At 41.0% G+C, this 18,526-nt stretch overlaps 1 protein-coding gene across 1 annotated transcript; it reads left to right on the top strand.

Moving 5' to 3' along the window:
* The first annotated feature begins 10,914 nt into the window (after positions 1 to 10,914).
* On the top strand, positions 10,915 to 12,120 carry LOC125238959. Its single transcript, XM_048146459.1, has one exon. It carries the CDS (start codon positions 10,915 to 10,917, stop codon positions 12,118 to 12,120), a length of 1,206 nt encoding a protein of 401 aa, XP_048002416.1.
* The last annotated feature ends 6,406 nt before the right edge of the window (positions 12,121 to 18,526 follow it).

Below are 18,526 nucleotides of genomic sequence, written 5' to 3'. Positions count from 1 at the left end.
GATTTGGAGGTGTAAAGGATCTCTCATCAAAAGGAAATTAAGTTAGAATTTAAGAAGCATTTTAACACTTATTTTATCTACAAGTGTGAAACAGTCTTATTACAACATATAGGTTTATTATAGAAAATTTAATTTTCGTGCCTTTTGCCTAGTTTTATATGCATTTTTGGTTTTATGGTTATTAGTAAAATTTGGGGATACCAGTGATACCACAGACCAACCCCTATAGACATCAGTAGTGTAATATGGTCCGTACTGGCACAGCTCGGGGTATGTACAAACACACCTTACAAGCACAGCGTTCTGACACACCTCGATTAAGGTTGAGTTTCGCGTTCGATTCGACCTCTTATCATTAAGGTTGAGTTTGGCGCATTGTTTAAAAAATCAAGTTCAAGGCGTGGGTTTAAGATTCATCTGATTGTAATTTGCAAATGGTATTAACCTAGTCATTAAGGTTGAGTTTGGCGCATTGTTTAACAAATGTACCTATCTTTTTCAAGGCGTAGGCGCGCAATGTTTCAACGGAATGGAAAAATTAGTTATTTGCATAAATTAAAAAAAATATCTATAATTTACAATCCTTTGTGGTAAATCCAGCGATCGATTTGATTTATTTCACCAAATTAAGGCTAGCAACCGAGTCAATGTTTCATCGGAATGGAAAAAAAAGTAATTTGCATAAAATAGAGCCTCAGTGGTAATTTGCAATTCCAGCCATCGGACAATGATTTATTTCCCTTAATCATATTGTTGACGCTTCCTAGTATGAACTTATTCCAAGATCATAATCGTATTTGCATGTTACATTGTAGTATATGACTAACCTTTACCTATTTATTGGCATGGATTTTTAATGTTAATTGCTGACATTTATTAACATGCTACATTGTAGCGTGTGACTAATTACAACCTTTGTGTCTTGGCGCGGATTGTTAATGTTAGTAATCAGCGACATTTTCTTTGCAAATATTTTTGGTTTTGGCTTTGAAATGAGATCAAACAGTTGCAACATAATAACATGTGCCAATTTTCATAATATAAAAGCTAGAGCACTAGGGTGTTCATTATGTATTCAATCGCGTCGGTTCGAATAGAAACGAGCATGTTCATCTCGAATTTGCTACCGCTTTCGGTTTTCCTACTTATCGAGTCGTCGATAACTAGTGAGAAAAAGAATTTCACCTTAACCCCCATGGTGCGCGACATTTATTTCCCGCCGTGTACATCTGCGAACGAGTGGTATATTACCAAAGCGCGAGTGATGGATAAAACTGGGGACGTAATGAGGGGTGATTGGTTCATCAAACTCCTGACTGCGCCCAAAGGATCGATGGAGCCAACCACTTCAGTATGGGTAAAGCAGACTGAAGTTACACGAGTTCCGATATGCACCGAAGACGCCGATGTCAATGTGGTTCGGGTGGAAATTTCTCGTGAGAATGCCACAGTTCGCAACCGTAGAGAAGTGACTGTAAAACAGACCTGGTCGAAGGACACCTACGCCCAAGTGGTGCGAGACGACGTTGGGGTTGAGTTCTCAATAAGGGTGGATAAAAAACCTATAGTCGATACCGAAAAAGTGGAAAACGTGCGGAAACCATTATTAGTTTCTAGAATAAAGCCTCGTAATGATACGGGTGATGATGATGATGCTGTGGATAAAACGACTTCACCTCGCGATTGTTCCGTGTATAAAACTAGCCTGGATGAATTGATAAGTTGGGCTACGATTGAGTTGGAAAACTTAAAACAGGGTAAATTTACAATGTGTGAGAATAAGAATCCCGCATCAATCGTTAGTTATCCATAATTAGAGACCTAGAAGTCCACCATTATCGAGTTTACATTGTAGCTTAGATTATTACATTAGCATACTAGTCGGATTGTTTACATATGTACCTATCGAGCGTTGGGTGTATTTAAGGAGCTCTCAGTGCTAAAGAGCGACATATACTCGACTACCTTCCTCGCTGTGATAGTGCTATGCATAAGAAAATAAAAATGGCTCTACGTCCGGACACACCACGACCGCACTCTACTCCAGAGGGATCTCCAGCTCCGTCAAGATCATCACCGCAGAGTCCTAAAGCGTGTCACAACCACCACTGTGCTGTTAAAGGCTGCGACCATGGGAAGGAGTCTATCTTGAGGTCGATTATTCAATCGACACCGCTGCCACCACCTCCACCGCCGTCACCAGCGTCAACGCCATCATCATCCAAACCAAAGCAAGTATTAACACCGGTGGATTATTGGGCTTCGCGGGGAGTGTCTTGCTCCACTTCGCATTATGTGACCATGGAGGATTTCAACATATCGAATTCAACATATAATTCACAAAAACCTATACCATCTGGGTCAATTTTCAAATTAACAGACAAAAAACAATTTGAAAACAAATTGATAGCATTAATACATTCACCCACTTCAGTCTGCAAGGCCTTCGAAGGGGGTGTGGAACGTGAATATGGCGACGATGACGATGATGATGATGATGACGGAAGTGAGGATATTGAGCGAAAATTAAGTGCGTCTTTGCTAATGCGTAAACCTAGAAATGGGCCCCTCTACGCGCTCTTATTAAACACGAACGAGTCGGATACGAGTTTGCGTAAACATATACGAAAGCTATTAAAAAGAATTATGAGGAAGTAGATAAAAAAGCCTATTATCTTCGCCCCAGGGAGATCTTTATCTCAGAGTGTGCATTTGTGTGCGTGCGAGCGCGTGTGTGTAGTTTATTTCGAACGCCCGAATCAGTATATATAAGCGCGAGTCTGTTTCGATACAATCACAGATCTATCTAAGCGATACGCACAGTTGCGCGCTGACCTGTTGCTGTTTCGAAATTTATAAAAAGTGAGTTTTTACTATCTTAAAACTGCGAAAATGTCGTCGTCATCATCATCATCATCACCATCAAAGACCAACAACACCACAGCCGCCAACCTGGAGGCCATCAACGCAGTCGGTGCCAACCTCATCGAGTGGGTCCCACTCAGGGACCTACCCAGGCAGAAGAAACTTTTGATAACGGGCTGTAAACGCTTCCAGTCCAAATTTGACAAGTCGAACGGGCAGGTCGTGCTTATGATCGAGGATTATGGGAACGTGTCACTGCCAGGGCGCTTCTCTATGCTCAGTGATGATCACTTGGCCACCCTAAACGGTGGTGAAAAACATCTTATTGTACTGGGGGAGGTGGGGAAAACGTTCGAGTTGGCGTTCGAATAGAGCTCACCACCCTCTCCCGAACTATCAGTGCGTGTTGTGTGCGTGTGCGTGTGCGTGTTTTGAACAAAAAGGTGTTATTAATTAAGTGCTATAGATTTACACAAAATTATTGTTGCAGAACTATCATGTCGTCGTCGTGTACATCATCATCATCATCATCATCATCTCGAGAGAGATTAGATAAGATAAAGGGCATAACGATTCAAGAATTAGAACGATTCTCACTTTTATCGTTATGGCGATGTGAAATCGCCATTTATTGTCTAACGATGAAAGTGACGCTCATTCTACGAGCGTTACACTTTAAGTTTCAAGATGAAAAATATTATGCCCTCCACGAAATGTGGAGGGCTCTATCAGATCATATAGAATGTACTACCGGAGATATAAACGTCAACTACAATCAGTTCATTAAATTAATAAAAACTTTTCCCTCTGATGTGTTCGAAGTAAGGGGGCCCTATACGACACAGGGGGCGAATACACTATGCCAATGTGTTATGCTCGCAGTAGGTGATCATATGATTATGTAATTTGTAGTATAGTATGTAATTATGATTATGCAAATGCGAATATGTACCTATGTCTATATTTTTTTTTGTTAGTAATATCTTTTATTTAATTTTATTAAACGTGTGTGTGTCTGTATAAATGCTGTTTGTTTTTCTTTTTACCTGAAAAGGAAGGGTTTCAATGAAAGGTTTTATTTTTTATTTTACAACATTTTATTAATTTCAATTTACAACATTATTCTTATCAATCCAAGATGTTTCGTTTAAACCCAACCATTTCACACAAACTTTATTGCCCTTGCGCTTCAATACCTTTTCAACTAGGTAAATGTTAGGATATTTAACTTTTTGCAGTTCTTGTTCGTAGAAACAGCCAGAGATGGGTTCTTTTTTTGCATCTTGCAATAAATAAGTTGTGGGTTCAGTAGTTTTCACTTTAACAATCTGAAATATTTCGGCAGTCCAATTAGCTGTATAACCCTTGGCGAAGGTTGACTTGTACTTGCTTATCCTCACATAATCACCCACTTTATATTTAGCAGACGGTTTAATTTTAATATGATTATAAACCGTGCGAAGTAGTTCTTTAGAGTTCCTTTTGTTTACATTCGCCGGCGACATGCCAATGGTGGAGTGAATCTTTTTATTGTACCGCTCTGCGAGATCCTCTATAAGTCTTGTCCAATTATATGATCCATTAAAGCTGAACGACTGCCACATCCAATGTTTTATTGTTTTTATTACACGCTCGGCGATTGAAGCTTTCATGACGGTGTAAGTGGAGTAGTGATTTATGTTGTTTTTAGTCATGAGATTGTGAAAATCAGTATTATAGAATTCCTTGCCAGAGTCTGATTGTAGATTCTTAGGATGTCTTTTACCGCTCAGAATTCGCTTCATGGCATTTGAAACATCGCTTTTATTTTTAGACTTTAGCGGTTGTAGCCATAAATACTTTGAGAATGTGTCTATACACACCAATATGTATTTATATCCACCGTTATCTCTCGAGTATTTTTGCAAATCGATAAGATCGATCTGCCAAGTATCATCCAACCCTCTCTGTATGAAACGCCTTCGTGCGAAATTTTTTCTAGCGTTTTTATGTATTTCCTTGACGACATCGGCTTTACTCATATTTACAATATGCGCGCTTTTTTACTTGAACTAGAATCAACTGCGCTAATGTAGTCCTCGTCCAAGATGTAATCCACCTCACTAGCTGCTGCTTCAATCGAGGGTTGTAGTGGCGCAGGCGGTGTTGGAAGAGATGTCGGTTTGTTACTGTTTTCAATCTCCACTGGTATAGGTATCTCAACGTGGTAGTATCCCTCGTCCTCCTCCTCCCCCTTGCTACCAATGGGTGGTGGTGGTGGTGCCGATGGTGAGATAATGTTTTCTATCTCCACAAATTCACCTGGTATTGGTAATGTATCGTTGTTGTAGTGTTCCGTTTCCCGTGGCCTTTTTTTAGTTTTACCAAATGCTGCTGCTGCTGTCTCGTAACCAATGGGTGGTAGAGATGGTTTAGATGGTTTAGATGGTTTAGGTACTCTGCTGCCAGTAGCGGGGGTGATTGTGGAAACCGCTGTATGAGCTGTTATGGGTCTGGTAGTAGTAGTAGTAGTAGTAGTAGTTGCACCGTCAGTGGTCACAGCGTGTGGAGTATATTGACCTGGAGGTTTTATTCCCAGCGATTCTTCGATTGCTATAACTCTAGGTATTAATAGATTGGTGAATTTATGATTATTTGTAATTACTATATTTATTTTATTCACCTCCCGCTGCAATTGAAATAAAGTAGTAGCGTCTTCCAAATCTTTGCCAGGCGATAGGTTGATGAGTCTTTTCTCACCGCAATCGATGCTGTCACCACTTCTACTACTACTACCCAATACGTTTTCAGAGATTGAAAACGATTCGTGACCACCTTTTTGCAAGTACTGACCGAACTTGTTGATTGGCATGATGAAAATGAGAAAATTACACCGAGTGTTCTGGTTTTATTTACTTTATAATGATCCCAGCTTCCATAAGCTCCTCCCGAATAGCGTTTATTTCGTTAGTATGATTTGTATTACCGGCACTCTGTGATGCGATAAGTAAACGCAGGCGATCTACAAGCTCATTGGGATCGTTCCAGTAAACGATGTCAGTGTCAGAATAGTACTGTTTCGTTTCGAGGGGTCTAATTAAGGCTTTTGACGCTTTGAGACGTCCGCCCACTTTAGCCAATCTATTCTGTTTCATGACAAAAGGTTTGATATACCTATTATATTTGTCACTCCTGTCACCCTGTATTTGCTCCGATGCTAAGAAGCCTCGCCGATGCGCGTGCGTCATATCCACAATCTGAGCATAGTGAGTGGTGTCATTGGCAGTGATCAGTTTATGATCCATTGTTTTTTTAAATAACAATTCCCTTAAACCAGGTGTGAGAGAATAAGATACTCCTTGAACGGTGAAAGATTTATCATCATGGGACAGAGTTATGGGGCTGTTCCCGATAAATAACTGTCCAGATTTGGTGTAGGCGCCGAATGGTATCTTGACCCCGGCAGCGACCTTTTTAATCAGTGGCGATTGCGATTTCCGTTTCGTTTTCGGGGTTTCATACATTGGTGGGTCATCAACACTGCTTTCATATCCGACTTCATCATCATCATCATCAGACTGCTCATCCTCCCGATCCATCATCACCTCTTTATTGGGGGTGGTGTTAGGGGGAACGCTGCTCAAATTATCCTCTTCATCGTCGTCCTTTTCAAACAGCTGTTCTATTTTTTTCGAATATTCTTTCTCTGCTTCTCCTTTACCACCGTGGACAATGTTGATTTTTCCCGCTTAATAGGCAGTGGTTGTGGTGGTGTGTTGGTATCAGGGTTGTCAACGCTGCTGCTCTTCTTCTTGACATTTCTCGTCTCTGATATTAAAACATTGAGAGGCTTTGTAATGGGTTGAAATGTTTCTTCGAGTGAAGTGGACAGCTGAGCTTGGTTCGATTGAAGCAATTTCAATTTTTTCTTGACAGAATCTACAGATTTTAATAATTTTCTTTTTAATTGTTTGTCTCCAAACGGACGATCTGCACCCTCAGACGACATATTTGAAAATGAATTAAAAACAATAATACGACTAACATATATATACACATCACAAATTCACTTACACTATTATAGCATAATCGAAACATTTGCGATATCGACCCTTGTCCGTTTCTTTCTCCTTATCAATAGTTAGAAATGAATGCTTTTCACTCCAACATGTTTCACAAACTTTTTTGAATTGTTCCCACGACATGTCTGTGTTGACATGGTCATTGTAGGCATGACGTAAATTTAGGTCGTCCTGCTTAAACAGTAATATTAAATTGGCATTATCCCTCACCAACTGTTTAGGTATCTTGCTGTAAGTTTGGCAGAGATAAAAGCAGTCCAACTGTCTGTGACGCCCCATGGCGAAGTATTGACGGATCGTGTCCTGGTCCTGTAAGGCGACATCGTCGAATATGACCACACTATTTTCACTAGCCTCATTTGGAGGTATGACATCACTCTTATCGTCAAACGTATAAAACGATAAATCATCCACCTTACTGAGTATTTCATTTAGGAAAACATATTTTGGTTGTGCGAGTGATTTGGAATACAGATACACATTGAGAAACTTTAAACCATCCGGTTCTAGCAATAGTGTGAGTAAAACGTTTGTTTTACCACATCCCGACGGTCCGCTTATGAGACAGCGAATGCTATTAGGCAACAAAGCACCATGCTTACTCTTCTGTTTCGACTGCATACCGCTCACGTTGTGGAAATCCCATGAGCGTATTTTAAGAGACGTGTTTTGTTTTCTAAGTTTCATTCTGTTCTGATCTACGTTGAGGTTCAGACGTTTGTTTTATACCTATTTTTTAATCAATCAATTTCTACACACAGCAACAGCATGAATCCATTGTCAATGATGGAAGGAGATGAACTCTGCGAGAATATCACATTGGAGGATTTAAAGCATATGAATAAAAGAATTCTTTTAAAATTTCTCAAGTATAAAATTCGTTACTGGGAAAAGATACTACCTAAACATTTGAGAGATGATCCCGATGTACAACAATATTTTTATTGTAAAGAACATGTGAAAAACTGGGAGCGAGACTCAGCGCTTGATTTGCCAGGATTCATACGCATGCATTGTCCAGAGTGTACTACTACTACTACTACTAGCACCAATTCAGAATACATTGATCCTTCTAAAATTAAAAAAATAAATAAAAGCAACCGAAAGGTAACATTCTGCACATCTGCGGAGGAGAAGGAGGAGGAGGAGGAGGAGGAGCATGGTATGAAGAAACCACATGGGAGTGTTTTTAAAGGTGGTCATGCGTTGGACGAGGGCGATGAAGAGGTATCATCGTCGGCGTCAGAGACGACAACGACGACGACGACGACGACGATGGAAGGGGAGGAGGAGGAGGACGATGAAAACGATGACGTGTGCGATTGTCCTTACAATTGCTGGATGGGTAGTTTCCGCTGCCATGTGGATAAACATTAAAGTTCCTTCGTAAAGAGAAGAAGAAGAAGAATATATATAGGTACTTAAGTAGACGCAACACCCTCGCAGAGTCAGTATGCCGAGAAAAGTCAAGAAAGTAAGCGGTCGTGGATTGCTAAACAACTTAATAAATAAACTACCATTTGAACTTCACCTCCCAGGCTACAATTACTGCGGGCCTGGTACTAAATTAGACAAGCGATTAGCTCGCGGCGATAAAGGCGTCAACGGACTGGACGAAGCTTGTAAACAGCACGACATCGCATACAGACAAAACCGCTCCTTAGAAGAACGTCATAAGGCCGACTTGATTTTAGCAGACGCTGCTGCGAGACGCGTGCGTGAAACGCAAAATTTCCCAGAGCGTTTGGCCGCATTTGGTGTTAATAAAATCATGAATTACAAGGTGAAGCGCGGTATGGGTGTACTACCCCTTTCGAGGGTTATCAAAAACAGTCGCGATGTTGTGAAAAAACGAATAAAGGGAGGAGGAGGAGGAGGTGGTGGGAGGAAGCAGCAGCAGCGACGCACCGCCACCACACCGCCTTCTTCCAAGACTCTGCTCAACGCAGCAGTGCAAGCCGCGAGAAAGTATGTCAAGGGTAAAACAATTAAAACACCTCGTGTGATCCCCATACCTAAAAGAGGGGGATTTCTACCGCTGATACCTTTGTTGGGGGCTTTGGCGGCGACTGGCACACTAGCAGGGGTGTGACGACGGCAGCGAAAAATATTTACGAAATGGTGAAGAGGAATCAAAGCGCCACTGTTGGAAAAGGTCTATATTTGAGACCGTACAGAACCGGCATGGGACTCTATATGACACCTTATCAAAAAAAAAAAAAAACTAAATTTACCAAAGCGCCCTCTGACGGATATTGACATAATGAAGTGTGTGAAAAAAATGAAAATACCCCATTTTAGAGGTATCTTCATGAGAGACACCTTACCAATGACTACTGGGCCACGAATCAATGAAACAGGCGTTTTAAATTTGGACACCGACGAAGGCACTCACTGGACTGCGTACGTGAAGAAGGGCAACGAATGCGTCTACTTTGACAGTTATGGTGATTTGAGACCTCCAATAGAGTTTGTGCGATACATGAACAGCAGCGGTGGCGGCGGCAACCGTTACAGCCCCGTTTACGACCCCGTTAACGGCCCCGTTAACGGTCCCGTTTACGGCCCCCGTTCACGTTCACGGCCACCGTTAACGGCAGCCGTTGACGTTGACGTTGCTGCCGGTGGTGGTGGTGGTGTCGTCAGTGAGTTGGCACGCAACGCTTTTTTAGTAGCAACAGCAGCAGCAGCAGCACCTCAACAGAAGCCTCCAGTTCATATTTTGTATAATTATACACGCTTTCAAAGGTCCAACGCGCAAAACTGTGGACATTTGTGTTTGAATTTTTTAATCGATACTGCTAAATTAATGTACCATTAAATGATTAATTATGATGAAGTATGTGTTTGTTATTTTTGTAAGTTTACCATCCATCTCTCTCTCTCTCTCTACCACTGCTATAAATACCTCATTTCTACATGTCTCACAATCATATAGGTTTTAACTGTGGACGGTGCAATGTCATCATCATCATCATCCGCTTCATCGCAGTTCTCTTCGTTCACAATCAGTTTGGACGGTCACAAGTCAGAGTTGTACGCGGATTATTTACCAGCGCTAGAGCTCGACAAGGACGCGTCGTACGAGTGTGCTTTAATCTATTTTAAAACTTTCAACTCTATACCTAACGTGGACAAGAGCAATAATCTATTTCACTACGGCACAAAGACGATCGCCGTAAAAGAGGGCGCTTACGAGCTGACCGATATTATTAAGTTTTTAAAGAGGAAAATTTTAAAAAACTGCCCCCTAGACCCCGATTGCATTGTGGACATTGAAGCAAACACCAACACGTCCAAGGTTAGCATTACAACACCGACCAATGTTGGGGTGGATTTCACAAAACCGAATAGCATCGCACCACTTTTCGGCTTCTCCAAGCGAATACTCAAATCGGGATCTACGTACGAGTCCGATCGCCCTATAGAGATTCTCATCACTAATTCTATAAGAATAGAGTGCAACATTGTCGAAGGATCATTCACCAACAATAAGCCGTCGCATGTGCTTCACGAATTCTCCCCAAACGTTCCGCCCGGCTTTCAGATTATCGAGTGCCCCACCAATATTATCTACCTACCGCTGAAGCGCTCATTGAGCAACATACAGAGAATCGAAGTGCGCATAGTGAACGAACGCGGCAATTTGGTAAATTTTGCCGGTGAAAACATTTCACTCAGACTTCACATTAGAAAAGTCTAGCAGCAGCAGCAGCTGCAGTAGGCGGCTAACACATATATCTGTGGAAAAATAAAATATGATTGTCTATAAAAGCTTTGGTGTAGGTTTTAATGATATTAGTAGGGTTCAAGTTCCCAACGAGGTAACATTACTACCACCGTCGCTGCCACCTCAACCCACATCAACACTACTACCTCCGTCACCACCACCACCACCACAGCCGACTTCTTTTTCCCAAAGGAACGGGAATATAATAAAATTGACTAAATCTAACGCTCAATTTTTACAACAATTGGGCTATAAAATATGTCCGAAGCGAGTGCAATGTTAAACATTGGCGAGAGGGTCATTGTGGATGACACTATTGAATCTATAGAGGTTCATCCATACCTCCCGTACAATAATTCGTTCGAAACCAATGACGAGGTGAGAATTGCCATCAATAGACAGGATATTATTGTATACCCACATGAAAGCTACTTGCTGATTGAGGGCAAATTCGAAAAAGACATGCAAATCATCAACAATGCAATGGCGTTTTTATTTCAAGATGTGCGTTACGAGTTGAACGGTGTGGAAATTGATAGAACTAAAAACTGCGGTATCACTACTACAATGAAGGGTCTAGTTTCGTACGGGACAGACATGGAACATTCTTTGGAAAGCTCTTCTTGGAACATTGGCAAGCATAAAGTGATTGTGGATAAAAAGAACGACTTCAGCTACACCGTACCCCTGTCTCACCTATTGGGGTTTGCTGAGGATTATAAAAAGGTTATTGTCAACGCTAAGCACGAATTGATATTGAACAGGGCAAGCACCAATGAACACTGCGCAACTGTAGCGGCGGACTCTACACCGATTGACGTCACGATTACGCGCATAGTTTGGCGTATGCCGGTTGTGAAGGTATCGGATAGAGAGAAATTGCGCTTAATGCAATATGTTGAAAACGACATACCCATACCCATAGCTTTTCGCACCTGGGAACTGTATGAGTACCCCTCACTACCCGCCGGCGTCGATGAACATGTGTGGTCGATTAAGACGAGCACCATGCTAGAGAAGCCGCGCTATGTCATTATAGGCTTGCAGCAAGAACGTAAGACCGACAAAAAGAAGGCATCGTGTAAATTCGACCATGTCAATCTGCAAAATTGTAGTGTATATCTAAACTCGCAATGCTATCCGTATGACTCATTCAACACAGACTTTTCCAAGGATTTTATGGCTCTGCAATACAATGCGTATGCTAATTTCCAACGCTCGTATTATGGAAAACCAGTACCTACGCCATTGATGAGTATAAATGATTACAAGGTTCATGGAGCTCTCGTTGTCATAGATACGTCACGACAGCCTGACACCTTCAACTCTGGCATTGTGGACATACGTGTGGTAATGAAATTTACAAAAGATACCCCCACCAACGTGGCAGCCTACTGTCTCATCCTCCACGACTCCATGTTTGAGTATAGCCCTCTCACTGGAAAAGTGAGAAAGAACAATTAAACAGTCAGTCAGTCAGTTTCCTGGTGGATTTTGACAAGAACACTCGTCGTCGTCGTCGTCGTCTCAGTTTGAGAAACCATAAAAATGGATTATCAGCATCACTATCACTATTATTATCCTTCATACGTGAGCTCCATTGTTGCAAACAGCTGTCAATTGGCCAAGAGTGTGTATAACATTCATCGGATTGGAGGAGGAGGAGGAGGAGGAGGCGGCGTGAGTGAACACCAATACCTGCAGCAGCAGCATTCGCCTACACCACCGCAACCACTCTCAACAAGACCATTCTCTAATGTGTGCGTATATCTTAAACTGGAGCTTTTTGGAACACAGGTCGAATTTAAACCGTTTGTCACATTCGATGACCGGGTGACAATAAGTGAAAACGAATGGTTTGACTTCATTGCTGACATGAATAAAATTGAAGCGATAAGAAACTTTCTCATAAACCCTTCCACTTCAACCGCTGAATATATACGCTCCACCAATAAGTGTTTACACGCTGTTGATACGTCATCCTTCACCTCCTCTACCACCACCACCGAAGCAACAGCCGAAACCGAGACAACCGCCGATGCCGCCGCCGCCGCCGCCCCCTCACCGGGGCCTCAATTGATACTACACGATTATGAACAACATACACTGTTGATTGGACGCGCCGACTGGTGGAATATTGAAAAAATTATAGCATGTGTGACTGCGCAAATCAGACAATTGAACAAGAGCAAAACCATATACGAGAATCGTTTTAATTTTTTCAAGAGGCATTTGAAAATGAAAAAACCAGATACTGTGACGCAAGCCTTTCTTTTCATGGACACTCTGTGCGATCCTAACTCTGTGGTGGATTGTGAACTCAAGTGCCTCGCTGCTGATATTCTATTTAATGCGTCATTGTTTTTTTAAATTATACCTATCTCACAATAAAACTCTTGAACTGTATATTTTTTTCTTTTATTGTAATTTCCCACAACCCACACAGTTACTAGCATTAGCATTTAAATTAGTTTTAAAATCAAACCACTTTATTTTATAGGCTCGATCGTACATGAGATAACAATTTAATTATCCTCGGTTTGTATCCGGATTTCACCACTCCTATTTTTTAAAATATGTAATTATGAGTAATAAAACACGTTCTACAAACCGCTTTGTTATTATACACGCCCAAAACGCGAATTTCATTTTGCAAAAAATAACCACGATCGATACAGAAATTTGTATAAAATAGAGATAATTTTCTCCCCACTCCCCACCACCGCCGCTGCTGGTAAAACATAGTTCGTAGAACAATGTCGAGATGAATAAAAGGTATACTCTGTCGCAATCGTAGTTCAGTTTACTAGAAAGTCTGTGCTTGTATAGACATAATCATCATCATCATCATCATCATCATCGGCAACATGCATCACTGTCAGTATTGCAATGAAGATGTTCCTGTGGGTCAGCTTATGCAACATACTGACTTTCCCCGTCATCGGCTGCTGTCAGAACGAGATCCATCTGAAGGTGCTGTATATGTGGTTCAATCTGCGTTCAAGTGTCGAATCATAACATATCGATTTGAAGCAATTAAAGAAAACTCGCTCGACCCCGAGGGCTTTATCGGGTCAACCAGAGACGTTGTGAAGAAACTATTAGAATACGAAATCTCTACATGTAACCAAATCAAGGTTCACGTTGAGGTAATGGGGGACTACATGAAATGTCTCGTTAGCGAGAAAGGCGATGAGATAATACGCGACACGAAATCCTTCACCATGAAAACTACAACATTGGACTGCGCGATGGACTTCGAAGCCTTTTTTTTCACACGGTGCTCACAACCATTACGGCTAAGATGGAAGAATTTCAGGAACGAGACAGTGGGTGGGCCTTGGAGAAAATTAAGTATTTGGACTTAAACATCAACCACTATTCCCCACTGCGAAGTGCGAAACATATAAGTCTACCCGACTGGGTTACCGTCAAAAAGGCTTGTGTCAATGTACAAAATAATGACGACTCGTGCTTTATGTGGGCGGTACTTGCAGCGTTATATCCCCAGGATAAGAATGCTTTTCGCGTTTCGAAATATTTGAAATACAAGGATTGTTTAGATTGGACAGGGGTCACATTCCCCACTCAATTAAAGGACATTAAAACTTTTGAAAATAATAATAACATTCGAATCAACGTATACGGGCTGGACAAAGAGGATAAGCAGCACCTAATTGTCCCCTTACGCATATCACGCAAGGAAAAGAATGCTTCCACCAGGCAAGTCCATTTTACTTTTTCATGAAAATCTTAAAACCTGCCACTTTTCAACCATAAACAGTATGTCGCGACTGCTAAATATGTGTTCGAAAACGGGTGGGAAAACGTCGAAAATGTTTTATTGCGATGGTTGTCTGCAAAAGTTTCGCTCCGAAGAAAAATTAAATCTACACGAAAAAATGGGGTGTGGAGAAAAATTGCCAATACTACCTGACGAAAACAATAAGATAATCGAGTTTGACGAATACCATCGCAAGTACAAGGTGCCTTTTGTAATTTATGCAGATTTTGAGTCGATCCTTTCACCAGTATCCAGGAAACAGAATGAGTCTAAAAATACATTCAATGTCGCGCGACACATACCGTGCAGTTTTGCATTGTACATCCATTGCGACTATGACGAAAGTTTGTGTAAATTTGTCTCATATAGAGGGGAAGATTGTGTAGAAGTGTTTGCGGAAACACTCTATGAAAACGCCGCCATCATATATAACATTCTCACAGCTCCCCCAATTAGTATGGACTTGAACACTATGTGCGAACGAGACAAAAATTCCACCGAGTGTCACATTTGTGAAAAGCCTTTGGGCATTGACAGCAGCGTTGTCATTGATCACTGCCACCTAACAGGCCGAATACGTGGAAAAGCGCACAATAAGTGTAATCTCAAATATGTGATACCCAAATTTCTACCAGTAATTTTTCACAACCTGAGCGGGTATGACAGTCACTTGTTTATCACCGAGCTGGCCAAAGAAGATGGCGAAATTGGTTGCATACCCCACACAAAGGAGAAGTACATATCCTTTTATAAAAAGATTAGAAAAAAATTCCAATTGCGCTTCATAGATTCTTACAAATTTCTGGGTAGCAGCCTAGATAAACTTGTGAAAAATCTAACTCGAGAACAGTTCAAAATTCTACCCAAACACCTCCCAACGTATACGCAGGATATTGATGCGGACACCGCTTTCGACTTGTTGTCCCGTAAAGGAGTGTTCCCATATGAATATCTAGACAGCTGGGCAAAGTTGGATGAAGAAACCTTGCCGACAAGGAAGGAATTCTACAGCAAACTGACTGATTCTCATATCGAAAAGGTAGATTACCATCACGCACTCAATGTTTGGGAGAAGTTTAAAATAAAAACCTTGGGAGAGTACAGTGACTTATATCTGAAAACGGACGTGCTCCTGTTGGCTGAGGTGTTTGAAAATTTTCGACTGGTGTGTCTCGAAGCCTACAAACTGGACCCCTGCCACTTTTACACAGCCCCCGGTCTCTCGTGGAGCGCCATGCTACGCTACACGGGTATTAAACTAGAACTCATGACGGATTATGAAATGATCCAATTCATAAAGGCCGGCATTAGGGGCGGCGTCAGTCAGGTGTCGAAGCGTCATTCTTTAGCCAATAATAAATACATGAAGAAATATGATTCTAAGAAGGAGGATAAATTTATTACATATTTAGACGTTAACAATCTATATGGTTGGGCGATGACTCAATACCTACCAATTAGTAATTTCAAGTGGTTATCTGAAGACAAAATTGAAGCATTTGACGTGGGCATGATCCAACCCGACTCGCTCGTGGGCTACATATTGGAGGTGGATTTATCATACCCCAAGGAGCTTCACGACTCACATCACGACTATCCTTTTTGCGCTGAAACCAAATGCCCTCCTGGATCCGAGACGAGAAAACTACTCTTAACCCTGGATGATAAGGTCAATTATGTAATTCATGGACTTAATTTAAAACAGGCGATATCGAAAGGACTTGTTTTAAAAAAAATTCATAGGATACTTTCCTTTCGTCAGGAGCAATGGCTAAAACCATACGTTGAACTAAACTCTAAAAAAAGAGCACAAGCGACTAGCACATTCGAAAAGGATTTGTACAAGCTGTTTGTAAACAGCATTTTTGGAAAAGAGTATCGAAAACATCGAAAAGAGATTAAATGTTAAATTCTGCAAGACTTGGAAAGATGTTGAATCTTTTAGTAAACCACATTTTGGGTTGGAGAGATACATAGCAAAACCTCATTTCCACAGCTGTACAATTTTTACTGATGATTTGGTCGCAGTACAGTTGAACAGCTCTAAAATTAAATATAATAAACCAACTTATGCTGGCTTTGCAATATTAGAACTATCAAAAACTCTAATGTACGAGTTTCACTACGACTATATGATGCAAAAATACGACAGTGACAAGTGTAAATTATTATATACAGACACTGATTCTTTCATCTACGAAATTGACACTAATGATTTTTATGAAGACATTCAACCCGATGTAAGCACGAGATTCGACACCTCCGATCTTGCAGATAATAATATTTATAATCTACCTAGAGTAAATAAAAAAGTGGTGGGAGTAATGAAAGACGAAGTAAAGGGGAGAATCATAACGGAGTTCGTAGGACTTAGATCGAAAATGTATGCGTACTCATTAGAGTCGTATAGCGATGATGATGATGATAATGATGATGATGATGATGATGATGATGATGATGACGAAGTGCCTGCGAAGAAAAAAAAAGATGAAGTGCAGTGTGTGAAGAAGAGCAAAGGTGTGATCGCTGCAGTGGTCGCAAGGATACATTTTTCCGAGTACAGAAACTGTTTAAATTTAGACAGCGAACTGTACGACGAAATGTATAACATCGTGAGCTCACGCCACAAACTTTTCACCAGGGTAGTTAAGAAAAAAACGCTTAGCGGCTTAGACAACAAGCGATACATCACACCGGATCATGTCGAGACCCTACCCTGGGGACACTTTAGTATAAACAATAGCAATGCGTAATGTATTTTTTAAGAAATAAAATACAATTTAAGCATATACACAATTTTATTTCATTTCCATTCCTCCCCACTCACATAAACAAAAACATAATTATATATTCACGTCGTTCTCAAGAGAAAGGTACCACATTGACGTCACATTGACGCTCTAAGAGGTATTTCGTGGTACTAACAAATTTCATCCTTATAGTAACCATCATCAATGTAGTACCTTGCTCTTGGAAACGAGTAAAAAAATTCAAATCAACCATATGGTAACATAATTAAAATATACGACATAAATCATCACTCAATTGCTATGATTTATGCAAATTACAATCAGATGAATCTTAAACCTACGCCTTGAACTTGTGCCAACAATGCGCCAAACTCAACCTTAATGATAAGAGGTCGAATCGAACGCGAAACTCAACCTTAATCGAGGTGTGCCAGAACACTGTGCTTGTAAGGTGTGTTTGTACATACCCCGAGCTGTGCCAGTACGGACCATATTACACTACTGACATCCATTACAAGACGACTCGCGGTCACCAGCCTTACTTGTATTTGCCATGATATAAGCGTGCCCGATCAGTAACGACCTAACGACCAAGTAACCGACCCGAAAGCAGCTCGTGTTTTTCGCAATAAAAAAATTGAAAAAGGGTATTTTGATGCCTTAAAGATGTCCACCTATAGTGTGAAATGGTGTCACATGGTGTGGAAAGGTAACATAACAAGAAGATCAAATTTAAAAACAGACGGTATTACATTCCACAAATAAGTCATATTTATAATTTATTCAGAGCCGGCATAGGTCAACTTACACTGGCTATTTACGTGACTCCCTTTTCATCTGGCGCGACTGCCTGCCGTCCTTGACACGACCAATCGCAGCGCGCTAAACACATTCCCCTCTCGCTCCTCGCGCCCCAAGCACTGGTGATTTGTAGCGCGCGCAAAATTTACAATATTGGCACTCTATAGGAGGTTCTCTGTGGGGGATACGAAAGGTCTCCAAGGTCAGAGAACACTAATATTTATAAGATTTGGAGGTGCAAAGGCTCTCCAAACATCAAAATGAAACTATGTCAAGTTAGGATTGTATCTGTTAATTCTGTTGGGTCATTTTTATCGAAATTGGACAACTTTTTTTTTGTAATATGGGTATTTTTTACGCGATTCATACTCAGAATCACGAGGAAAAAATTGTCCCGAGACTTCCATACATTTTTGAAACCTTCCATTCCGTTACCGCCGTACAAAATGCAGGTAAAAATTGTAACGGAATGGGAAACAAACCTTGGGACACTTTTTTTCTCCTATTAGGATTGAATGAGCTCGCGATTCTGAGT

This window comes from Leguminivora glycinivorella, chromosome 24 (assembly GCF_023078275.1).
Source record: "Leguminivora glycinivorella isolate SPB_JAAS2020 chromosome 24, LegGlyc_1.1, whole genome shotgun sequence".
Classification (NCBI taxonomy): Eukaryota; Metazoa; Arthropoda; class Insecta; order Lepidoptera; family Tortricidae; genus Leguminivora; species Leguminivora glycinivorella.
The sequence above is the reverse complement of the archived record's forward strand: the minus strand, read 5'-3'. Positions and strand labels throughout refer to the sequence as shown.